The sequence below is a fragment of the Stenella coeruleoalba genome, assembly GCF_951394435.1.
Source record: "Stenella coeruleoalba genome assembly, chromosome: 3".
In the NCBI taxonomy this organism is placed as follows: domain Eukaryota; kingdom Metazoa; phylum Chordata; class Mammalia; order Artiodactyla; family Delphinidae; genus Stenella; species Stenella coeruleoalba.
The window spans coordinates 26,866,053-26,892,588 of NC_137148.1; the positions used below are offsets into that span (position 1 = coordinate 26,866,053).

At 43.4% G+C, this 26,536-nt stretch overlaps 1 protein-coding gene across 1 annotated transcript in view; it reads left to right on the forward strand.

Annotated features, from left to right (window-relative positions):
* The first annotated feature begins 22,831 nt into the window (after positions 1 to 22,831).
* The window catches only part of NPR3 (natriuretic peptide receptor 3), a 64,887-nt gene continuing 61,182 nt past the window's right edge, over positions 22,832 to 26,536 (forward strand). Inside the window, exon 1 of the mRNA XM_079918272.1 lies at positions 22,832 to 23,715. Coding sequence (XP_079774398.1) covers positions 22,959 to 23,715 — 757 coding nt within the window. The 5' untranslated portion in view covers positions 22,832 to 22,958. The remainder of the gene's footprint in view (positions 23,716 to 26,536) is intronic.

Below are 26,536 nucleotides of genomic sequence, written 5' to 3' on the forward strand. Positions count from 1 at the left end.
TGGAGCCTTGTGACCCAGCAGAACCAGCAGTAGGAGAAAATTTCTTTGGGAAAAGAAACTCCAGTATAATAAAATAAAAATAAATATTTTTATTGTCTCATCTTTTCCCATTATTTTCTCATTTTTATAAAATAATACATACTTATAGAAATTTTAAGAATATAAATATGGAGAAAGAAGAAAATAAATCAACTATAATCTCACAGCCCATATCTACGGTGGATCCCATCTTGGTGCACATTCTCTGTATCCTCCCAGCCTCTTTTTTTTTAATGCATGTAAATACTTTTTTTTACAGAAAAGCAGGTCACCTAGAACACAGAATTTTGTAACTTACATTTTTCATTAAGTGTATTGAAAATATTCATTGTTCTTCAGCAACATTATTTGAAATACCTGTTTCATGTTTCATTGTATGGATATCTCATCATTTACTTAATCTCTTAGCTTTGGGTATTTAGATTGTTTTCAATTTCTAGCTACTCTGATAGGTTTTGCTGATAAACACATGTTAATTTTTATTCTATTCAACTAAACCACAGCCTAGAAAAGAAGGAAAACTGCTATTGGAAAAGTAATATACCTTTAAATAAAAAATGTTAATGCAGAAAGAAATATGTACATATGTACAGTTTTTTTTGTTTTTTTTTTTGTTTTGGCTTAAGACAATAGAAATTTATCCTCTCACAGTTCAGGAGGCTAGAAGTCCAAAATCAAGGTGTCAACAGGGCCATGCTCCCTCTGAAGGCTGTAGGGAGAGGATCCTTCCTTGCCTTTTATAGCCCTGGTGGTTCCAGGCATTCCTTGGCTGGTGGCAGCCTCATTCCAATGTCTGCCTTTATCCATATATACATTCTAAATTGGAGAGGAGGAGGGCAAAGCATCCATCTATCCTTACAATAATGTAAAACTTCCTGAACTTAATTATACTTCTGTGATTTAGGTTATTAGTTCAGTAATATATTCTACCAGCATTGATCAATGTTTGGGACAGAACCACATATAAAATCCAGAGATTGTAGATTTCCTCTTTTTTTTTCCGTAAGACTTAATGAATATTAAAGAGCAGTTCTACCATGATATTTTGTTTTTGGTTAACTCCACCAAAGAACAACTTGCCTAATAGTTGCCTTTTGTATTAATCATGATCTTTATCTGCTTTGACATCTCTGGCCACCCTTGCTGGCTTGGGAGAGACGGCCCCTCCAGGATGAGCTGCTTCCTAGAGAGAGCAAACAACTTTTCCATGAGCTTAACTTTCGTATGCACACTAACCCATCCGAAGACCCTGTCCCTGGCCACCTCCTTTGTTTAACTCACACACCAAACCAATTTCCTTGCCCTCAAAATCAGATACTGGACAACTGGAGACCACTCCAACAGCCCATAGCCCTACAAATTATTCAAATGATTCAATTCTACGCTTGTTCAAACTTGCCAACCCTGCCTTGCCCATTCCTTCCCTCAGAAACCACGAAAAAGTCTCTGGCCATACTTCTTCCTTCTCCCCTTCTGCCTCCTGACCCACCCACTTCGGTGCTTCCCCACGTGGTCCTGCGTGGTGTGTCAAGCCCCCTTCTCTTGGGAAATGTAAGCAATAAACTCTTCTTTCAAAGGCAGTGTCACTTCACCATACCTGATTAAAACAAATCCCGGGTACAGTTTAGAACACCTTCTTTCTCTTCTTAACCATAAACATTCCAAAGCTGCCTGGGGTCCCAATTCTATGCCTATCCTCAGCGCACTTTTCCAGTTTATAGCAACATCCAGGCAGGGTCAGTGTGCATCTGAGGTTTTAGGATTGCCCAAGCCCTGAGGCTCTGCACACTGTGTGGGCAGAGTTTTTTCCATAATACAGAATGCCTTTTGGATATTGCAATTTGTTTTTTATTTTTCTTGTTTTTTAACTGTGTCTTCATGGTTCTTCCTTGTTCAAAGGAAGAAGAAAACAATCTATTACTTTGCTTCATCATCTTTGAATAGCTGAATGAAACAAGAGGCCCCCTGGATTTTCTATGACGAAAATATGTCTACGGCTATGCAAATTTTACACAGTGTGAATCTTTCCCCAAAGTCCAGTAACTAGTCATGTAAAAGATGTGTCAGCCAAAGCTTCCGTTTGATCTTTGTGGCTCTGGCAGCTTAAAAATAACTCCCGTTGAGAAATAGAAGAGTGTCTACTCATGATGACACTAGGAAACACAGGAACTTTTAAGAATGAGTGATTCATTAGGAGGATAAACCAAATAGAAATATAACCCAATTAAAACCATTATTCCTGAAAAATAAGATGTGTAGATTTTAAAAAAGGACTTACTTGATAAAAGGCTGAATATAGAAAATTTAGAAAATTAGGTCAAATACTAAACAATCACCGAGTAACACCTCCACACACTTCAGGCTCAGAACAAAAATCTCCAAAGTTCTTAATAATAATGTATGATAACACAATAAGACGTATCCTACCGAGCGATGATAGAGTCGTGATGCCTTGCTTCTTGGCTTGGCTTTATTTGGCGGCACTGGCCATTCACGGAAATTTCTAGGCTCTCCTTTGTCTGTGAAATGAAAGATGGGACTGGCTGAATTCTTCTAAAAATTTGACATGTTAATAATTTACTTGGGATTTGTTCTATGACTGTTCAAAGCCCATCTTTAGGTCTTAAAATAGAAGCCCCCAGTAGTAGAGACCTTTCCTCTTAATTTATTAGCAGTACCTAACACTTTTGATATATGCTGAAAAATAGATGCATGGACTTACATTTTGTAATAAATGAAAAATGACCTGATTTCCACAACAGGAGGCAGAGCGCCAAACCCCACCCATATCACCCTAAAATCGGAAGGGGTGAAGGTTGGGGAGGCTAAGGGAAGAAAAGCCTGACAAATATTCATTGCAGCCATCACTTTGGCCTCTCGATTTTCACCCTCAAGAGTATCCCCATACCTCACAGCCAAACAAGAAAATCACCTCACATGATAAGTTATTCCTCATGTGCCTAAAAAGGCACTCACTCTTTCTCCTGAGGAAGAGCAACTCAGATCACATTGGTGATAGTAACCAGACTCTGGATCAGGAGTTTTCGATAGGGTCCATTATTTCTCTAATTCTGTGATGATCCCATCTCAATATTCCACAGCTGATGGACCACATTGTAAAGTTATCAATGTGACAGTGGAGCAAACAGAGAGAAAAAGAGAAAGTAGGTAAAATATACAAACATACGCGGGATAGAATGAGGATGGAAACAAGAGTAGAGATCAGAGCCCTCAAATCTGTACCAAATCAGGAGGCTATCATTGGGTTTAGGGACTCTGCCATGCCGTGGATCCTTTGACTTCAGCCGGTATCTCAGCTTGTTACTGTTCTTCACCTGATGAATTGACCCCCAAACCTTTAATCCACTGGAGTCTGATTCCTTGGCTCAGATATGCTGCCTGTGTTCTGAGGGTCCTGGTAGTCAGCCCTGTCTGCTTATCACTGGTGTTTTCATGCGAGGAGGACCTCATGGGAGCCCTTTAATTCCATTCATATTTCTGTGTTTCGGCACACCTAGTTCCCCTTAATAGTTAGGATTAACCCTTCTAGACAATGTAAGACCAACTTAGGACTCATTCTATATTTTGCTTATTTACTCATTGGTACACAGATTCCAAGTAGCCATTGTCAATTGTGAAATCATTCCTTCCTGGGTTCAAAACCAGCAGAACCCAGAGTCACAGAGGTGGCAGCATAACATTTGAAAGTGGGTCATTAGGAGTAATAATGACATGTGACAACCCCATTTCTGTCCCTTCATTCCTAGAGCCATGTATTCTGGCTGTGGGAGCAACAGCAACGTATTTTGATTGAACCTTAAATAGGTTTTTCCTATGTTCTTTAAAACTAGCTGCTTCTGACAGATAGCGAGTATGTGATAAAACCTGCAGATCTCATGGGAATGAGATTATTACCTACCTTTTTTCATTGTAAAGTTAATTCCTTGGTCATAAGTAATGGTGTGTGGGATACCATGACAGTAACTCCATAGATGATGGAGCTGGCAGAAGCATTGTGATAAGGAAATCAATCCAAATACAGAATAAGTATACATTTCAGTGAAAATATTACATTGCTACCCAGAGGAAGGGATTCAGTGTAGTTAGCTTCCCTTCAGAGAGGTGGATGTTTCACCCAGAGAATGGTTATCTCAGGGTTGGTCCCTGCTGTTGTCAAACTGGGTACTCATAGTAGCAGTAGCTAAGCCAGTTTTGCTAAGGCAATGTCTATTTTGTGGAGGTGATGTATAACCTCTGCTCCTGAGAGCATGGATAGTTTGTTTATGAGTCCTTTGAACAGCAATGGAGTGGCTGGGGAAGGAAGTTGCTAGACAAGGTCATCTTTCCCACCTGAATAACTAAGACCCTCCTCCAGGGTAGGAAATTTCTGCTGAGCATTGACATGGAACACAAATATTCTCACACTCTAGGCCCATTCAAAATGTCTATCAACATACCTTATCCCTACATCTCTTTGTCAGCAATCTTCAAATCTTCTTCCGACCAGAGCTCTGACCATGGAGTCATTCCATTAATCTTTTTCCATTACGTGAATTTGGATTAAGTTCATCTGCATATCACAGAAAAACTCAATGTAGTGGCTTAAGCAAGAAAGAAGATTATAACCTAGAGAAATCTTCAGCTGTACCATTCAGGGCTATCACTACCTCTTCTTCTTTAGGTGTGATCCTCATCCCTTGATCCAAGATAGCTTCTTGAGCTCTAGACATCATGTTTCCTTCTAACTGGAGAAAGGAGGAAGGGGGCGGATAGCAAACTCTGATTTCTTTCATAAGCCTCTCTGGAAATGACACATGACATTACTGCTTACATCTCATCATTAATCACATGTCTACATCAAGCAATGTGCCTAGCTAAAATCACCAAGACTGAAGGGGACAGTGGATCTTGAAAGGCAATTAACAGTCTCTCCCATATACATAAATCAAATATTCTTACTCAGGCCATATCTCCTTCAAGGTAAAGTAGACAGGTAAAACCTTTTCCACTGTCTCTTCGAGGCCACTTGCAAGTGGGTGAGATGGGGGGCTGTAACTTCAGAGTCTGCTTCTAGCTGATGCTAATATACTTTGCAGCATTATCCTTAAACCAGGCTTGTTTTTCTCCCCTTCACCAGTGAGTTGGCTGGAATATATTTCCTATGACCAAAGGTGTAAATTAAGGAAGGAGTATCAGTATGGAATGAGTAGTATTTATTCAGAGAGAGTAAAAATCTTCCCCATGACCCTCCAGTATCTGGTGGGCTTGAACTTATACATACTTCTTCCATTTGATGTGGGGAACTGCTGGGCATGTTTGGCTTTATGTGAAGGGGTTAGATAAAACTCAGTTCAGGATGGACAGCTCAGGACACATAGTCACTTGGTGGTCCATGGTCAGACATTCTGTCTTCATCAGGGTCCAACAGCAAGCCGAGGAATGCTCCTCACGAGGAGACTATTTACTTGCTCCAACTCCAAGGCCAGCTATTGTGATGCTTCTAATGAAGCTTGTATCTAGACAGTATCTCCATCTTCCACAGACACTTCAAGGATCTCCTACATCATAATGACAAGTAGCAGACTTCTTATACTTCAGCCTAGACTTGTTGGAGAGCTTGCATTTACTTTGGTCCCCACTTAAAGCTAGCAGTCTTTCAGTTTAGCTGGGTCGCTGTAGCAAACCCAAACACAGTATACAGTGCCTCCAAAATTCAAAGAGGCCCAGCAAGTGAAATGCATCTTTCTCTTTTAAGGGTATGGAGTATAAGATGCGTAAACTTGTCCTTTATTTTACAGTGCAAATACATGTATTTTCATGGGTTCTATCTTCTGTCTTCACCTAAGCATATATTTTAAATGGTCTGAATAGTATTTGTCATTTTATGTTTCCAGATACACTTAATATGTTACAAAAGTACTTGATCAGTGTGATGACCTATGAGATATTAAGACAGTCAAGGTGCCTGCAAAATTATGTTTCAAGCTAGTGAGTTGAAATACACCTGAGGTGCTGTCATAAAAGTATATTGCTTTCCCTGCCAGGTCAAAGAAACTTGATCTGGGGTTTTTAATTTATTAGGCTAGAGCTGGTGTCAGAAAATTACAGCTTTCTGTTCTTGTAAATCAAGTTTTATTGGAACACAGTGATATGCATTCATTTATGGATTCTCTATGGCTGCTTTCATGCTACAAGGACAGAGTGGAGTAGTTGAGACATACTATATGGCCAGCAAAGTCTGAAATATTTACCATCTTTATTGGCAAATTTTCTAAATCCTGGGTTGGAGAAATAACTTGTTAAGTCAGTAGTTGCATAACAGTTTCGAGGGGGCTGTTTGGTTTGCCCACATCTGTTTAGATGACTACAAATACTGTCTCTATAAGATTGAACATCAAATAGTTCACTGTCATTTCCCCAAGATTATACTCTTTTCATTCCAGCCAAATTGGACATATAAATGGACATGTGATAGGAATCATCCTCTTCCCTCACATATAAGAAATATTTCATGATGCCCCCAATCTTGGTAATTTCTCAGAAATGCAGAATTGCTTTTGGTATTCAATTTTGGAAAGGAGGGGAAATCCTTGAGTTTCCACTTGGTCTTGTCTACTAAAATAGTCTTTACTCTATGGGTTAGAAGGCAATGAAAGTATTCTTGAGTTGCTGAGGATATCTATATTTTTGGTAATCATGGATAGTATGACAGTCCCATTGGATCTCTGGTGAGGTGGATAAAGTTAAAGAAAAAGTCAGCATATCGTGTGTCCTTTATTATCTCTCCTGTGATTGGTAGACTGTAGTGATATCTGGGAGCTCTGGGAGTTAGAATTACCCTTGATTCAGTGTAACAATAGTTTTCCAAAATTTGGGGTATTTCCCTTTTTTCCTAGTGCATGGTTATACTGATGAATAGCTAAAGGTCCCTTTGGAGAAGAGTCGGAAGAAGAGCCACTGTACCCACTTGTGGTGTTACTTCAGGTTCCTTCTTTCCTCAATGGAACCCAGACTTTTCTTCACCAACTGTGTGAATGGATTCAGGACTGAAAATTGGGCAAAGTGTTGTTACTCTTAGGACTTTGTGTTTTTTATTCAAGTCAAGTAGGACCTTAGCAGTTTAACTTTATATTTTTATTCTAGGGACCAAATAATAAATTAAAAGTCACCAAAGTTTCACATGGATCAGAACATTTTAATTGCAATGATGACATTGCTGTTTATAAGAGCAGGAAGGGGAGGAAGGTAAGGCAAGCAAGGTGCCTAGGATACAAAATTTAAGGAGGCACTCACTCTCGGGGGTAACATGAGTGCTAAGCCCTTCACTGCCACAACCTTGAGAGTGATTAAATTTTGTGTCCGGTGTGTCTTGATTGCCTTGCGCTAGTCCCAGTCCTGTGGAATAGTAATCATGTGTTTCTACTTTACCTTGGATTGCTAAGTACTGCTTCTGGGTCTCCAGCATCTCTAACACATTGGATTCATTCATTCTTGTTGATATTTAAGAGACCATTTCACTTGCGGTGTCTCCTCGGCTATGGTGAATGTGTTCTGTGCTTTCCAGATCCCCGTTTTAGGGCAGAGACACACTCATTCCATCAGCTGCTGGGAATGTTGGTAGCTGAGGACTGTCAGCTGAGTTGCTCTCCAGGAATTGCCTTTATAAGCTGAAGAAAGCCACTTCATCCAAGGTCATTCATCTCTTAGGGGTCACACTTCAAGGTGAAGCTGGATACCTTGCTTCAAACTTGGGCATCCTAGCTCCAGAACTCTTGGTGGGATTGTATTGCAACTCAACCCCTCTCTCTGCCTAATTCTCCTGCTTCACTCTCCCACAGATGTTCTCATCATGAAAACATTTACTAGTAAATTTCCTGCATACAAATCTTCTCTTAGAGTGTGTTTCCCAGAGAACCACATCTATGAGAGTTGGTGTCAGGTGTGGTATGAGGAAGCCAACCCTACAATGAGATTTTGGAGCCGGATCATCTTCCAGCTGACTGGCATTGAGGACAGCATCAATGGTGGCAAGTGGAACACAGATCACCCCAGGCTTGTAGCAATGCATTCATTAAAACTGTCACGGTTGGTGTACTGGGATGGGATACCAACGGAAAGGAATTTATGGGTGGATTGTGGAAAGGAGTGCAGAGGTAGGGGCAATACCACAGGTGTCTGAGAAGTTTGGTGGAAGTAGTTATTATAAGAACTGTGGAATTGGATGGCTATTCCTGAGGAAAATTAATCAAATAGAGTAAGACAATGAAAACTGAGGGATATTAGCTATTAATTAAAGGTTAAGTATGAAAGTCAGAAGGCCTTTTGGGCAGCATATAAGCAGACGCTTAAAAATCAAAGGGATCAGGCATAGTGCATATAAGAATACTAGTGCTCCAGAGGTGGTTGAATTTTTAACATTAGAAAGTCTGTGACACCAAGGCCATGGCCCTGACTGGGAAAAAGTAGTAGCCTATGACATGAAATGGGGAAATCGGAACTTCCTAGGGCTGCAGAAAGGGCCCACTACTCCTTGTTAAAGGACGTTCCCTCCCACCCTCTTGCTTGAAAACAACTTGGAAGTCTCTGCCACGCAAGACAATAAGAAGTCCCCTTGGGATCCACACCCATCTCACATCCTGGCTACCAGGTCAATAATTAGGGTCAAATCACAATAAAACTCATCTGTGGAAGTGCTGGCCTGCTAAGGAAGGATAGCGACTCTACCTGGAAGGAAGTGCAAGAACTTACCAACATGGTAGCTGCTGCTGGGAGGATGGGTATGGAACTGGGTCCTGAGGGTGCTGCACGAAGGGAAGTTAGAACATAATAAAGGAGTTTATCACGTGAGCACGCTTCCATGATACATGATTTAACGATATTGGCAATGACCCTGAAAAGAAAGGGAAGGCTCACACCAAGCGAAATAGAAATTCCAGAGCTGCTGTGGTAGGCAGTGAAAAACAGATCAGAAGTTTCAGAGAAGAGGGCATGCTAGAATAGACATACAATCTAAGGTCAGTCAGCCCATTAGCTGATTATGTTCTGGGAAAGGGCCCAGAGAATAGTCTATTTATCAATGTATTAAACAAATGCTCTGGTGAGAGGGCACCAGATTCAGTGAAATGCTCACTGGTATTTGTCCTTGATGATAGGAGACGCTGATATAGAACTGAGCTTCCTGGTAACAAGGGGATAATAGGATTCTAAAATAATAAAGACCTGTTGGTCTTTAATCATCAGAAGAAACGAGGCTACAAAATCAGAGGGGCATGGGGTGAGTGGGTTTGACCTCTAAGAAGGCTCAGGGTTGGTTAACAGAAGATGTCTTCCCTAGGAGCAAGACAGAAGGCAGGCAATAAGGGTATTGCTTAATTTATGCAACAAGAGAAATCAAGGATGGATGATAAATGGACTGAATGCAGCCAGACCCAAAAGTCATGATCCTTTGCTCAGTTTCCAGACCCTGAGCTGTTTTAAGACCTAGAACCCCTGAATTAAGGGAGAGGCCATATCTCCAGGAGGAAGGACCCTGCAATACCATGGCAAGTGTATATGGTGACAATCCCCCTAGTCCTTTCCCAAGGACACCTATGGCATTTACGCAGATAACCAATCACTGGGGAAAAGGCAATACCCAAACATTACAAGGACTGTTGGACCTGGGGTACAATTTAACATTGCTATCCAGGGAACCAAAACATTTTTGTGGACCACTTTTATAGTGGGGGCAAATGGGAGACCAGGTAATAAATGGAGTCCTGACTCAGGTCCATCTCACAGTGGATCTGAGGGTTCTATAGACCCACCAGTGAGAAAAGTCTTCAAAGGACTTTTCTGTATAACAGGAAAGAATAAAAGGAAAGTAAATACCAAGTTTCAAGAAACCACAACAGCCTAATTTACATAATACAAGTTATTCAACCTACCTTGATGGACTAGGTTAGGACTAGGTTCATGTATATTGACCAAAAACTCAAACAAAGAGTGGCATAAAAATATGAATTCATTCACTCTTGTAAAAGAAGCCTGCAGGTCTATCATAGGGGACTCAGACACTGATTTTTCTATTCCACCATCCTTAACATGAGGGCTCTATTTTCAAGGTCATTTTATAGTCTGATATGATTGCTGGAGCTCCAGCCATCATGTACATATACCAGGAAGGAAGAATAGAAAGGAACAAGCGCCTTAGTGTATGCCCTCCCTTTAAAAAGAGCCTTCCTGAAATTTTTACCCAACTTCTAATGTAACTTGTAGTTACATTTGATTAGCTAAACTTCGTTTCACATGGCCATGATAAGTGTCAAGGGAGGATGATCAATAATAGTTTATCAGCAGAGAAGATTGTTTCCTTGAATAAAGTGGGGTTCTAAGAACAAAGGGGAGAATGGACATTGGATGGACAATAGCCCTGTCTGCCATTGTCATAGACGGCATCCATGGCTCAGAAGCTATATTCAGTAGATGTCCTTCAGCTTTAAAGAACTGGGAAAAATCCAAAGCCACATTGCCTGTATTTTGTCTGTACCTTGAGCTCCTCTCCAGAATCCATGGGGAGTTTTCATCTTAGAACCCATCACCTCAGTGCTCCCTCAGTCTCCTAGGCTGGCTCAAGCCAGAAGAGACAAATTTTTCTCTGGGCTTCTCCTACTTGGTTTCAGTTTTGGGCCAGGGAGTCATACCTCTTCCCTAGGTGACTCTCAGTAAAACTCACCATTTTAGGGTAGTATGTTGTGGAATTTTCTGTCCTCTAGCATGGTAGATTCTTATTTTAATGGCTGCCAATGAATCATGCATCTGGTACTCACTCCCTTATGTATTGTATCGCCTTCCCACACTGACGCTGGCCTTGGCCATGTGACATGCTCTGGCCAATGAGACATCAGCAAATGTCAAGCCAGAGACTTGATATGTGCTTTTGTACTGGGACTTGTATTCTTGGATCACCTGTAAGAAAGTGTAAGAAAGCTAGGTCATCTTGTTGGAGAGGTTGCATGGATGAGAACTGAGACTTAACAGCCAGCAGCCCCAGCTAATCTCCAGGCATGTGAGTGAGGCCCTCTTGGATCTTCCAGCCCTAAATAAACTACCAGATGATTGTAGCCACGTGAAAAATCATAAATGAGAAAAATCCCAGAACCACCCGGCTGAGCTCATTTGCAGAATCATGAGTAAATAAATGGTTGCTGTTTTAAACCATTATATTTTGAGGTGATCCTTTATGTAGAAACAGAAAACTGAGACATATTGGAAATTGCTCAGAGAAGTTATGGCTAGGGTTAGGGTTATGGGTTGGTCATATCCCCTAACCACAAGGCTATGGTTTTAAGAATGTGCTCTTCAGTAAGCATGTGTTGTTTTTGGCCACCCAGCATCCGTTCCTCCCTAATTTGGTAAGAACACTAGGATTTTACTCAGGGCAATCAATTATTCAATTCTCACATGTGATTCCTTTGGCCACAGTGTTTAGACAGGAAGAAGTAGGTGACTTAATTCAGACAATTAAATGTCTGGTCCAGGACTTTTGTTCAAACTCTCTTTTCATCTAGAAAGCAGACTCTGAAGTTATGAAAGACCTGAGGAAACTGGTTTGGCCCTCCTCTTTGGTAGTGGAGACATACCAAATAGCCACTGGAAACATACTGAATTTTTACTGTAAAGAAGTTCCTAAAGGAAACCCTCATGTAGAGCTGGAGGGAGTATAAATTGATGCTGCCATTCTGTTGTAATCTGACCATAATAAGTAAAGTAAAAACACATATACATGTTGATGCAGCAAAATATACCCCAGGGAAACTCTAATATAAGTCCAAAAGGGGACACAGATGAAAATCATCATCAGAGCAGTTTCTGGTAGCAGAGAATGGACACAGGTATCAAAAACTAGGAGAATGGGAGTTCCCTGGTGGCCTAGTGACTAGGATTTGGCACTGTCACTGCAGTGGCCAGGGTTCGATCCCCGGTCGGGTAACTGAGATCCTGCTAGCTGCACAGGGAGGCCAAAAAAAAAAAAAAAAAACAAACTGGAGGAGTGAACAAGTAAAATATGGTAGAATACTATGCGGCATTCAAAAGTAATGATGTAGGCCAGCAACATGGCAGGCTAGGAGGTCTCAACGCTTGCCTGCTCAACAAAAACAACAAAACAATAAGTGAGCAACTACAAACTGATAAAAATAGCTCTGAGAAAGCTCTGGACTGTAGTGAAGAAGTAGTAGAAACTCTGCAGGGCTCAAAAATGGAGGATGGCCACATGGAAAAGAGTAGGAAGCATTTTACCTGTGTCACCCATCCCCCAGTCCAAAGCAGCTTGGCACTGAGCGGGATCCCCTTGGAGGGATTTTACCCCAAGAGGCAAGGGACAGCAGTAGAAACCCAGCAAGCCTCATTGCTGTGGACGTTTGCAGGCTTTGCTACTGAGGACCCCCGCAGTCCTCACCAGCACCAAACTCAGCTAATGGAGCTGCCCACTGCTGTGTCCCCACTGCTGTGTCTTCCCCAGGGTTGAAACTGTCACTGTGGTGACATAATAAAGGCTATATATGACAAGTCCACAGCTAGCATCATACTCAACATTGTGAAGTTAAAAAGACTTCTCCCCTAAGATCAGGAACAGCAGTTGGCCACTCTCACAAGGAAAAGGCAAGGAAAAGGAATAAAAGGCATCCAAATAGGAAAGGAAGAAGTAAAATTATCTCTGTTTGCAGATGACATGATCTTATATATAGTAAACCCTAATGGCTCTCTGAAAAATTGTTAGAACTGTACATGAATTCGATAAAGTTGCAGGATATAAAATCAACAAACAAAAATCAGTTATGTTTCTTTACACTAACAATGAACTATCTGAAGAGAAATTAAGAAAGCAATCCCATTTACAATGGCATCAAAAACAATAAAATACTTAGGAATAAATATAGCCAAGGAGGTGAAAGACCAGTACACTAAAAACTATGACATTGATGAAAGAAGTGGAAGAAGACACAAATAAATGGAAAAGATATCCCATATTCTTGGATTAGAAGAATTAATGTTCTTAAGATGTCCATACTACCCAAAGCAATCTATAGATATAATGCACTGCCTATCAAAATTCCAATGGCATTTTTCACAGAAATAGAAAAAACTGTCCTAAAATTGTATGAAACCACAAAAGACCCCTAATAGCCAAAACAATCCTGAGAATGAAGAACAAAGCTAGAGGCATTATACTTCCTGATTTCAAACTATATTAAAAAGCTATAGTAATTAAAATAGTATGGTTCTGGCATAAAAGCAAGCATATAGATCAGTGGATCAGATTTAAGAACCTAGAAATAGACCCATGCATATGTGGTCAACTAATCTTTTTTTTTTTTTAATTGCGGTGCGCAGGCCTCTCACTGTCGCGGCCTCTCCCATTGCGGAGCACAGGCTCCAGACGTGCAGGCTCAGTAGTTGTGGCTCACGGGCCTAGCCGCTCCGCGGCATGTGGGATCCTCCTGGACAGGGGCACGAACCCGTGTCCCCTGCATTGGCAGGAAGATTCTTAACCACTGTGTCACCAGGGAAGCCCAGTCAACTAATCTTTGACAAGGGCACCAAGAACGGAAAGTCTCTTCAATACATGGTGTTGGGAAAACTGGATATCCACATGCAAAAGAATGAAATTGGACCTCTATCTTACACCACTCACAAATAGTGACTTGAAATGGATTAAAGACTTAAATGTAAGACCTGAAACCATAAAACTCCTAGAAGAAAACAGGGAAAAAGCTCCTTGACATTGGTCTTGGCAATGATTCTTGGATAAGACACCAAAGCACAAGCAACAAAAGCTAAAATAAACAAGTGGAACCACATCAAACTAAAGAGCTTCTACACAGCAAAGGAAACAGTCAATAAATTGAAAAGGCAACCTATGGAATGGGAGAAGATACCTGTAAACAATATATCTGATAAGGGGTTAATATTTAAGATATATAAGAACTCATACAACTTAACAGGAAAAAGCAAATAATCCAATTAAAAAATGGACAAAGGACCTGAATAGACTTTTTTTTTTCCAAAGAAGACATACAACTGGCCAATACATATATGAAAAGATGCTCAACATCACTAATCATCAGGAAATGCAAATCAAAACCACAATGAGATTATCACCTCTTACCTATTAGGATGACTCTTACCAAAAAGGTAAGAGATAACAAATGGTGAGGATGTGGAGAAAAGGGAACACATACACTTTTTGGTGGGAATGTAAATGGGTACAGTCATTATGGAAAACAGTGTGGTGATTCCTTAAAAAATTAAAAATAGAGCTTCCATATGATCCAGGAATGCCACTTCCGGGTATATATCCAAAGGAAATAAAATCAGTATCTCAAAAGAGATATCTGCATTACCGTGTTCATCACAGCATTACTCACAATAGCAAAGATATGGAAGCAACCTAAATATCCTTCGATGGATGAATGAATAAGAAAAATGTGATGTATATGTATATGTATGTATGTATTACAATGAATATACAATGGAATATCATTCAGCCATAAAAAAGGAAATCCTGCTATTTGCGACAACATGGATGAAAATTCAGGACCTTATGTTAAGTGAAATAAGGCCAGAGAAAGAAAATTACTATACACTGTATGGTATCAGTGGAATAAAGAAAAAGTTGATTCCATAGAGAAACAGTGAATAGAATAGTGATTGCCAGGAGCTAGGAGGAGGGGCATTGAGGAGATGCCAGTCAAAGTGTGTCAACTTTCAGTTATAAGAAGAATAAGTTCTGAGGATCAAATGTACAGTCTGGTATTGTACACTTGGAAGTTGCTGAGAGTAGATTTTAAGCATTCTCACCACACACACACACACACACACACACACACACACACAAATGAGTTACCTCTATGAGGTGATATATGTGCTAATCATCTTGATCTTGGTAACTACTCCACAATGTATATCACACCATCACGTTGTACATTAAATACGTATAATTATATTTGACAATTATTCGTCAATGAAGAGATGACTAGTTCTAAAAACTAAACAAAATGAAACTAATGATGTAGATTTTCTCCCTAATAGTTTAGTTTTGTTAAGATCAACCCATGACACTGTCTGTGAAAATAAGAAGTAGCATAATACAGTTTCTGTATTAGAATAACACATGTATGCACAAGACACACTCTTTTTTAAGAACATAGACTTATCTACAGTATGTATTAAACACATAAAGAGGATCTTATAGAGTGAAGGGAATATGAAGGGAGCAATGAAGGGGAGAACTTAAAATAAGACAAGAACCGTACAGATTGATCATGAATGTGCCAAGAATTGAGGCTATAGTTAATCAAAACAGTTGTACCTGAGGTTAAACAAAAACCCCCAAATGATTCACTAGAACATGAATGACTTGCAATTTGAGACAATTTGTACACTTATATACACTTGAATATGACAATTTGCCCAAGTGGAAAGTCATTTCCATATCTCACCTCCAGACTTCCAAAAGTCTGCAAAGCAACAGGGTTTATGTTAAAATAATTCTTACTATTTTCCCCAGGCAGTTAGTAAAGGGAAAAAGCACATAAAGGCTGAAAAGGGAATATTTTTGTGGGAAGGATGAAGAGAAAAGAAGAGCATTTAATGTAGAGGAATTACCAACAACTGAAAAGTAACAATGTTAACTTGATGAAACAGTTTTCTCCACTAGTGTCAGGGCGAAATTTGATGTCACAACATGATCACCAAAAATATGAGAGGGCAAATGTCAAGCATTTTCCTGATGTTTTCCTCATGGCATTCTATTCTATTTTAGTCTCATGCATCAGCTTTCCAAGATATAATACCTCTTGGAATGTACTTGCTGGAAAGAAATAAAAAACTGTATCTCACAACATTGTACACGGTGGTAACACAAATTTTCCTCATAATCTTTCATTCCTGTTCACAGCGTTACAAAAGATAATGTACTGAGTTTTTCTTTTTTCTTTTTTTAGAATACTGCATTTTTCTCTTAGCGAGGAAATAATCAAGAATTAGGTATGAGTGATGAGGTGCTGGTATGTCAATGTGTTAAGATCTCTTGAAGTTAGTATTTAGGATGTTTGGCTTATGATATTATTTGCATAATCGTAACTCCAATGTGATGATATCTGAATATTTAAAAAGTTATTTTAGAAGTTATGTATATGAATATATATGAGCTAATTTCTCTTTGAATTATCTTTTTCCTTTCACTGCTTTATTATTTCTCTTTTAAATTCTGTTTTATAGGAAACTTGCATTTTTTGGATTTATCATTGGTGAAATGAAATTTCAAGTGCCTATTACATCATTCTTGAAGGAGAGAATGCAGGATTAAAGAAAAAAAAATCCCAGTCCTCATGGAGTTTACATTCTAGTGGATTAATGCTGATTAATTTGGAGTATAAACTGCTCAATATTGTGATGTAATAACATCAGGAAAATGATGTTTATAAGATTAAAAAAAATGTTATGTTTATAAGATGAAATTTGATATATTTTTGTCCTGATAATGTTTCTCTTAAACTTTGCACATGCGACTATCACATAGATTCAAATATAACTTGGGTCAAATCATATCCCCAAATAAAACAAGTGAATGTCTGATGCAATAGGTTTAAGCTAGAGAACACCATTGTCCTTGACACACTGTAGATGTTTAAAAAGGTTTTTTGAATTGGACAAGAGCATTAAGCCCTGGGTCTGACATTTTTACAGCCTGGGTTTTAATACATTAGGACATTCTACTCTTTTCTCATTACTTATGGTAATATCCATGATCTATAAATTAAATACATTCCTTCCAGTACAATCCTCTTTGTGCTTCCCTACAGCATTTGTTCCCCTTTATCTTGAAGGTCCGGCCCCTTGCAGGCACCAGCCACTTCTATTTCTTCCATTTTTAAAACTGCTCTCTGATTTGCCCCATTTCCCCTTGCTCCCTTTAACCTGAGTTTCTGGAGGAGCCTTAAAGCTGTGAAGGGTAGCTATGCGCATGAGCTCTTGTTCTCTTTGCCCCACTATGCAGAGGAAAGAACACTGAACAAGCTCCTGCCTCAAGCTTATCAGGAAATATTTGAGTCTGGGAATCCAGGGCCAATATCAGAGTGATTGCCAAAAAGTTTCCTCCAAAAAAGCCACTGTTAAAGTTAAAAAAGAAGGCTTATTAAATAAAGTCTGTTGTGATCAGGCAATAGATAATTCCAAACAAGGTACGCATAAACCATCGTGGTTTTGGGTTTTAAATTCATTCATTCACTCATTTCATAATGAATTTATGGAACATTGATCGAACACTTACTTGGTATAGTACTCTTCACCAGGCATTGAAGGGAATGTAATAGCAAGAGCTGCCATTTATTAATTTCCTACTGTATACGAAGCACTGTGAGTCTCTCAATATTTTTTTTTCTGACTCTTACTTCTACAGCACCAGGGCAAGACCGTTATCTCCATGTTAGAAGGAGAAAACTGAGGGAAACAAGGAAACTGAAGGGCAAAGAAGTGAGGAGATAATCTTGGGACATGTTGTGAGGCTTCCAGATGCGTGCTGTTCCCGCAGGACACCGCTCTGAGGACTCGATCCCTATCCAGACTGCTTCCTTGTAAATGGAAATAAAATTGAGTGTGATCACGACCCCGAGGGATGCTGTGGGAACTCAGACGGGAGAGGTGACCATTGCCGAGGCTTGCAACCGTTAGTAAAACCTTAAGAAAAAAAGTAGAAGAGTAGGATGCAATGGCTGTGCATTTTGCCCTGAGAAAAATTCTCTAAAATTCCATTTTATATTTTTACATACCTTCTTAAGTCCTTTTTGGAGTAATGCCATGTACAACTAAATAAACCAATTAAATGGAGTCAGAAGTGTTATGGATAAAGTTGAGGCACATACACTTGTTTTTGTGAATCTAATGATTTATATTAAATGACTTGTCTATAAACGGTGAGAATTCTTGATGTAGCTTGCAAATCCTAGAAAACCTCATGCCAGCAACTCAGGTTAAATCACAGATGAGTTCTACATTTTTCGGAAGTGTTTCTAATGTCATTTTATCTCAGGACATCTCCAAAGACATGAAGAGAGATTGCGGTTGATGGAAACCTAGGAGGACAGTAATACAGAAACAGATCTGATCATAAGGAGATAAATCTGGTAGAGCGGCATCTTCAAAAGAATCCCTCGAGGCCACATTTAACTGCATTTTCTGATGAAAGTAAATCATAAGTTTAAATAGAAAAAATATGTAATTGCTTTTACTTACAGTGCTGGCAAAAAATTGTAGATTTGTATAAAAGAAGAAAAGAGATCAATTAACAGAGTCCCTGCTAAGGAAAGCTAAAACCTAGAGGCAAGGTTTCAATTTAATTTTTTGCCCTTTATTGATTTTCCTCCCATGTCTTGAATGGATGGTTCCCTCTAAAAGATCAACTATATGTTAAAAACAAAATCTCAACACTTATGGAATTACAGAAATGTTCTTGAATTATGTGTAATATTCTTTCATCTTTTCTGCCTCTAGGGGGAAGTGTGTTTTCAACAATTCTGTCCCCAGAGGACACTTTCTTTGTGGGCTACAGGCTTCATAGGGTTATTCTTCAATATGACTTCAGGGCTGGCTTAACAAGGGAGAGGAGATACTCTTTGAAAGGCACTTTAGAGATTGCTGTGCGAATTCTGAGGGAGATCACACAGACTGTGACAGTTGGTAGAGAAAACTTCCTTCTGATACAGCATTTCTAACACATTTCAAAGAATCACCTGTTGAGGTTCCCTATAGAATGTTGTCTTCCCTGGTGGAAAAGGAATGCCATAGAGACATGATTTCATTTCACAGATGGAAAGCAAACAGCTGAATACTTTATAGAAAACTTGCCACTTGATTTTAGTAACAAAGTTAAAAAATATGATTTGTGGATATCGATGAGAGTTCTAAATCCTATAAAAAGTCTATTATTGATGTTTTCTGTAATATCACATTTAGGGCTAACATTGCTTTTTATTTGGCTAATTTTATTTTATTTTGCAGCATTTCCCTGTAACTTCCTTTTGTTTTCATTCAGTAATTGTAGTCAGAAAGAATGCACTCGGTGAAAAGGTTAGCAATCTTTTGAATGTTAAAAAAAGTGCTTCTTTTTCCCCCCATTTCAAGTTTTACAGAATTGAAGGGAACAATATTGAAAAATTGAGTCCAAGGGATGAGTTATTTCTATTTTTTCTTTTTTCCTACCTTCTGGATTTGATTCATCTTTGTGATTATGACGCTGCAAAAGTTATACTATAATCTATTAGTAATTGTGTTACTATGCTGCATATTTTCAAAACAGCTTCATATAAAATCAAAGTTTGATATAAAGCATGTTACTCCTTAATGAAATTTAACTTTGTTCCCAACACTCTTTTACATGGTATAATAAGTATTTATTTCTAATCCAATCCCATGTAAAAATATTCTCTGGGGATGAAGAGGTATTTATATTCTTTGGCCTAGATTCTCCACATAGAGAGTGAAGGGTCTCAGGCTAGGTGACTTCTAAAATTTTTCCTGCCCTAAGATTGGAGAACTTCATGATATGCACACTTTCAGTTGCCTGGGAAAATCTAATTTGATGGAAAGTGAATAAAACTGGTAATGTTAAATCCATATACATATATTACTTGGCAGGTCTTCATATAATCTTGTGGCTATTTTCATTTGAAAAACTTTCTTCAAAAATCCTAAATTCTATAAAATGACGTCATGGGGATGTAATGTACAGCATGGTGACTATAGCTAATAATGCAGTATTGCATATCTGAAAGTGGCTAAGAGCAGATCTGTAAGTTCTCATCCCAAGAAAAAAAGTTTTTGTAATTCTATGGTGACAAATGTCAACTAGACTTGCGGTGGTGATCATTTCACAATATATACAAATATCATATCATTGTGTTATATCCGAGACTAACATAATGTCGTATGTCAACTATACCTCAATAAAAAAATCCTGCTCAATGGAAAAATTTCTGTTCAATGGAAAAATGTAAGGGGTGCTTTGAGCATTAGCAAGAGAGGTAACATTGGCTTTTCTGGTACTGCTGCCTAGTTTGGGGGCTCTCCCTTACACGGTTTGTCAGTGCTCTTGAATGACAAACTGGAAGTTGAGAGCTCTGATCCAAAGGCCACTGAGAGGCTGCGATACTCGCTCGAACATAAATGCACTGACTACCCTGCCCGTGACCCTTGGCGCGAACGGGCAGCGCCTGTTAGGGGAGAGGCGTTCACACCCGGTGCCACTGAAACCCCAGCCTTTCCGACTAAGCCCACGTTACACAGTGTGCGGAATCATATCGCCGTTGGCCAGTGTTCCCCAGACACGGGGCATAGCGAGCAGTAATAGTAAACCTTGGGTCCTTCACGTCTCCTGGCAACCAGTTTCGAAATCCATTAAGACCCTTGGAATTCGGGATTTAGCTTGTTTCTCTCTCTCCCTCTTCCCTCCCTCCCTCCCTCTTTCCCTTCTTCCCTCCCTCTTTCCCTTCCTCCCTCCCTCCGTCCCCCCTTCCTAGAGTTCAGGGGGGATTTTATCGCTGTGAAGCTCTACATCTCAATTTCCAGTATGTGAGGACTACCCTTTGTGTGGAATTAAATTGTACACAGATGCCTCGTTTGCTACTGGTTAGCAGCTGTAATAAAATAAATGAAAGTTTTCGCAGGAGTAATAAGGTCCTACTTGAAGATTCAGGGATCACAGTGCATAATCTGAACTCTAAATGCCCCGGAGGATGAGACGTTACTCATAATTACATTTACGGTGCCAGAAAGAGCGATAAGGAGGGTTCTGTTAAAGGTGACGAGCGCTGATGCCTGAAATTGCCACATCTCCGGAAACCCCAATTTGCCTTTTTATCGTCACAAATGAGAGCGACTGCTCTTTGAGGCCTCGGCGTTAAACAAAGAAAAATAAAACAAAGACCAAAAAGCAAACTCAGCGCCTGGGGTGGTGGCATCGGGGTTACAAGTCAGCTACAAGTTTCTGCCGAAAGAGGGCGTTGGTCTAATAGACTAATAGAAATTTGTGGACACGGACGCCCAAATGAAAGACCATTTTCAATTTATTTTAATTTGTGGGACTTCAGTGTCAGAATTCACCCGTCCAATGTAGTACGTTCCCAGCGCAAATGACCTCGGTGTGTTACCACGTTCAGAGGGTCAAGCTCCCATTCGGACCTGCCCTGCAGCACGGCGGACTCCGGCGAGGCTCCTCTGGCCACGGTCTTCTCCACGGCCGTTTCCACCCTCGTCTCCACCGCTGCTGTGCCTGTGACAAGTGGCAAGACTGGGTCTTGGACGCAGGACCTTCCTCGGCACTACCGGAGCACAGGGTCTCGCGCTGCCCGCAGGAGAAGCGGTGGGATTTCCGAGCGCACGGATTGGAGCGGAGGACGCGCCTCCACCCAGGGGACCCTCGGGGTAAAGCTTTAGGGCGAAGGTCTCTTTATTTAATTACCTGGCTTAGCAAGTAAAGCCCAGACGACGCCTTGGAGATGCTTTTCAAGCTTTCTTTCTGCCACCTTCAGAAGAAATGTTCTCTCGCCTTTGGAAGCAACAAGTTTAACTTTTCTGCTCGCAGCGCGCCGGCGGAGATGTCAGTGCGCCGGGGACCCTGGATGCCCGGCAGCACTGCGACTCTGGCGCGAACTCGCGCGGCTCTGGGGGAGGAGGCCGGCGGGGGTGGGGAGCGCGGGAAGGAGGGATAGCTGGGACGCCTGGGCTAGCTGGGCGCTCCAGGTCCGCGACCGAGCCGCCTGCCCCGGGACCTTGGTCCCTGTTCCCTGACCTTGCGCCAGGGGACCGGGAAGGTCGAGTGCACGCCCCGAGTGGGCGCATCAGGAGGGAATGTGGCTGGAGTGAGAAAGAGGTGAGAGTCATCGGGACCCTAGGGTGTTTTTTTGTTTTTTATTTTGCAACGAAACCACCAATTTCCAGGGCCACCTCCTTCCTTTAATCCTGTTGTTTTTTGCACGGCGTGGGGTGTGTGTGTGTGTGTGTGTGTGTGTGTGTGTGTGTGTCTGCGCGCGTTTCTTTACTTTCAGACATATTTCCATTTTTAAAGCCCGGAACTGGAAAGAGAGCTGCCGCGTGCGGGGCCAGGGAGAGGCGGGGACCCCGCTACACCCAGGTGGCTGTGTAGCGCGTTGGGGGCTCCCGCCGGTACAGAAGTGAGCGACTGTGGCTTTAAGGAAAAGGCCCAGGTCTGGCGGGGAGCTGGGAGTTAGGGACAGGGGAGGGGTGGGAAGAGTAGGGGTGCGGGGAGGAGTCCTGATGTAAGAATGTTAATGAGAGGCTCCCCTAGCCCAGCCGCCACCCCCCCCACCCTCCCCACCCGCTGGAAATACAAGCCGGGCCTCGGCGCGCCTTGTGTGGTAACACGCTCCGCCGCTGCCACGCTATTTAAACGCGGGTTATGGATCCAGGAACCGGCGCGAATCAATGAGATCAAACGCGAGGGAGATGCACCGTCAATTACAAGCACTTGGACAAGTCTAACTTTTTCTTCTTTTACAAATACGCTTTCAAAAGCAACCTTAGCAATGCCCAAATAAGAAGCCACCTCTAAGCAAAATAGTATATATTAAAGGGAGGGCGAATATATATATTTATAAGAAGTATATATATAAATATATTACAGACGTACAGGTTTACACCCGGTGAACTTTTTCTTTTTTTCTTTTTTTTTAAACGAGTGGCATTGCAAAGGAGGACTCTTCCTCTCTCTTTCGGCGAGTTAGTGAAGGGGGTATTCTGTTTTCTTAGAGCGCCCAAGGGGGCGCAGGGACCTCGGAGAGAAGAGTGGGGAGGAAAGAGGAAGGGTCGGTGGGGGGCAGAGGGCGAGTCCGCACCGAGGGCAGGCGCTTTCCTGCGGCACGATGCCGTCCCTGCTGGTGCTCACTTTCTCCGCGTGCGTCCTGCTCGGTTGGGCGTTGCTGGCCGGCTGCACGGGTGGCGGTGTCGGCGGGGGCGCGGGCCCGGGCGGCGGGCGCCGGGAAAGAGAGGCGCTGCCGCCGCAGAAGATCGAGGTGCTGGTGCTGTTGCCCCAGGACGACTCGTACCTGTTCTCCCTGGCTCGGGTGCGGCCGGCCATCGAATACGCGCTGCGCAGCGTGGAGGGCAACGGGACCCGGCGGCGGCTTCTGCCACCCGGCACTCGCTTCCAGGTGGCCTACGAAGACTCGGACTGCGGCAACCGCGCACTCTTCAGTCTGGTGGACCGCGTGGCGGCGGCGCGGGGCGCCAAGCCCGACCTCATCCTGGGGCCTGTGTGCGAGTACGCGGCGGCGCCGGTGGCCCGGCTAGCGTCGCACTGGGACCTACCCATGCTGTCGGCCGGGGCACTGGCAGCCGGCTTCCGGCATAAGGACACGGAGTACTCTCACCTCACGCGCGTGGCGCCCGCGTACGCCAAGATGGGCGAGATGATGCTCGCCCTGTTCCGCCACCACCAGTGGAGCCGCGCCGTGCTGGTCTACAGCGACGACAAGCTGGAGCGGAACTGCTACTTCACCCTCGAGGGGGTCCATGAGGTCTTCCAGGAGGAAGGCTTGCACACGTCCGCCTACAATTTTGATGAGACCAAAGACTTGGATGTGGACGACATCGTGCGCTACATCCAGGCCAGTGAGCGAGGTGAGCAGAAGTGCGCCTCGGGCCCCAGGCCCTAACCCAACCGCTCTCCGCGGCTCTCGCTACACGCTCGTCCGCTCCTCTGGGGACCCCACTACCCGCTGCGGCACTGAGGACCCGGGGAGGGCGCGTGCGCTTGGACTCGCCGGGCTGTGCGCTGTCTGGCTGCGACGACCTTTGACCATCATCCATGGCTGTGGTCGGGTGTACGCAGAGCGTCCAGGGGAGGTGGTGGAGCCTGGGGGAGGGGCATGTGAGCTCGCAACTCGCTAGTGCTCTGGTCCAACAGGTGCTGTCAAAGCTCCTGGGTTTTTTCTTTCTCGCTTCCCTGGCTCCGGCGCCGGGCTTGTGGTTAGGGGCTCACTACGGGTGCCCTTCTCCAACCAGGGTCTGAAAGCGTGACGAGGCCGAAGGAATTTGTTACCCGGTCTTTGCCGACGTGCGCCCCCTCCGAGTGCGGAAGTGTACGCTCTACAGCAGACGCTCCGCCTCACGGTTCGCTCCGGTCTCCGGGTTTCCCGGCTGCTCCTCGCACAGATCCCAGCTTTCTTTTAAAGGCTCATTGTATCGCCCTTCTCATTCCTTCCCTGGCCCCTCCAGCCGCTTATGAACGGGCTTCTGTGGTTTCCATCAAAAATGCCTCGCAGTGTCTGGACTCTGGCGACACTCACTGCCCCCGGCGCGTTCGGCATCGCGGTCTAAAGCGCCGGCAGCTAGGCTTTGCTAGAGCGCGCGCGCTGGGGAAGCGGGCGCTGAACCTCCTTTCCACGTCCTCCCGCCCCCGCCCCCTTGAAGTTTTCTCCGCGGGTCTTTGGGGGTTTGAATAACCACCAAACTGGCCAAAGAGCTCAAGGTTGAGGGTAGTGTCTATGGCTACAGGGAATGGGAGGAGAAGCGGCTGGTCACGGATATATAATCGCGGAATCCCCCAGTGCGGCTGCCTCATTGTACTGCAGAGTAGACCTGCGGGATGGCGGGCGGAGATGCCAGCATAGCGCAGCTCCCTCCTTACCGATGTCAGGTTTGGGTGCATATCACTCAGGGAATCCTGCCTGCTCCCGCTCGGCGCGCACGCGCCTCTATTGTCAGTGGGGTGCAACCCCAGCAAAGCTCCCCACTACCCGACACGGGGAGATGGAAGGGGAGAGGGGCCGAGCCGGGCGCGGGGCTAGCCCACGACTTGGCACGGCTGGGCACCTGGGCGCTGGCCGTGGGAGACAGCGCAAGCGGAGGCAGGGGGCCTCAGGAACAGGTGAGAGTGGGTAAAGGTTCCAAAGAGGATGGCGCTGCGGTCATCCCCCTTCCCAGTTTGACTACTTCGGACTCGGAGTGAACGCACTCTTTAGAGCGAGGAGGCGGGAAGTGTTGACAGTGGGGATGCACGGCCAAGTTTTGAGCATTCGAACTACAGGCTGTCTGCGCCGAATTCCTGCCAGCCAAGCAGGCGGGGCGCCGGCTTTGCTGATTATGAAAAAGGGCGCTTGTATACAATGGCTGCGGATTCGCCACGCCAGGCTGAGAAAGCCACATCTGCTCTCCCACTCCCAGTCCCCAGGTTACGGCAGACCCCTGCACACCTCGGGCTGCTCTAGCCCCCGAACCTGACTATTCAGCTCTCGCTCTCGAGGGCTTGGAGCTAGGAGTTGGAGACTTCCCAGCTTGGGCTGGGGCTGGGGGTGTGTCCCCCTACGGGCGAGATCCGCGGTCTGCCAATGCGTCCGTGATGCTACTGCCCTGAAGGTCTCAGTGCCAGTGGTGATCTCCTCGCACGTGGCCTGGGATTCGTGGCCGAGGTCGGCCCAGAAGAGGGCAGATCGAGGCCACCGGGGCCCCTCAGCCTCACAAGGGTGTGGCTGAGCCAGAGGGTAGGGAGGGCGTCAGGGCCCTAGTGGGTCTGGGGGCTTCAAAGAGATTGGGCTACAGTCTTGCTGCTGATTATTTTTTAATTCCGAAAGCCTCGTAGATGTTCCCAAGCCTCTTTACTTTTTTTCCCCCCCAAGTTTGAATCTAGCGGTGAAAGTTTGTTTGACTGACCGGTATGTTTTACAGGTGAGAAGGTTACCATTCTTACTCTAAAATACATTTCCAACAGTGACTTGGCAGTTGTTCAGAAATATGAAACAAAATAATTTCTCCCCTAAGCCCTCCTCCCTCCCCTGAAATTCCCTACTCTCAGGAGAGAAAGCTGCTTGATAACAGAGCTCTCTCTGGGGGTCTTTCAGTTTTACTAATCACCTTTATTTCACCATAAGTGGTTAATGGGTTAAATAGGGGTCCAGTACAAGGATTTAGTGGCGTTTGAATTTTCAGAGCTCTTGGCCTGGCTGAGGCATTCACTGGGGAGGGAGCTTGGGCTGCCATAAACCTCTGTACCTCGGGCTCCTCAGGTAAAGTGGGGGGATGCTGGGAGGAGCAAATGAGCTATCTTACAGGAATGCTCTGAAACAGTGCAGATGCCTCCTGAGTGCTCCATAAACCTAGGTTTTATTAGAGTTGTTATAATTATTTTATATATATGGTGATAATCTCCTTTACCGGAAGGCGAGACCCTGTCAAGGGTGAGAAGCAGACCCTCTGGATCTGGCGGCTGCACTCAGCTGCTGCAGGGCCTGCCTAAGTCACTTACTTTCTCAGAGGCCGAATTTCCTCTTCTGTGAAACGGAGGTGGGATGAGAATCAGGCCTCTTCAGACTGGTATTTGGTGGTTCTGATTTCTGCTCACTCGAGTGTAAAATGGAACTGACTCTATTTTTGTCTTTGAAAATTCCATATTAAATATCATAGAACTAGAGAGTCACCCCCCCCCCTTTTGAAGATAATGCTT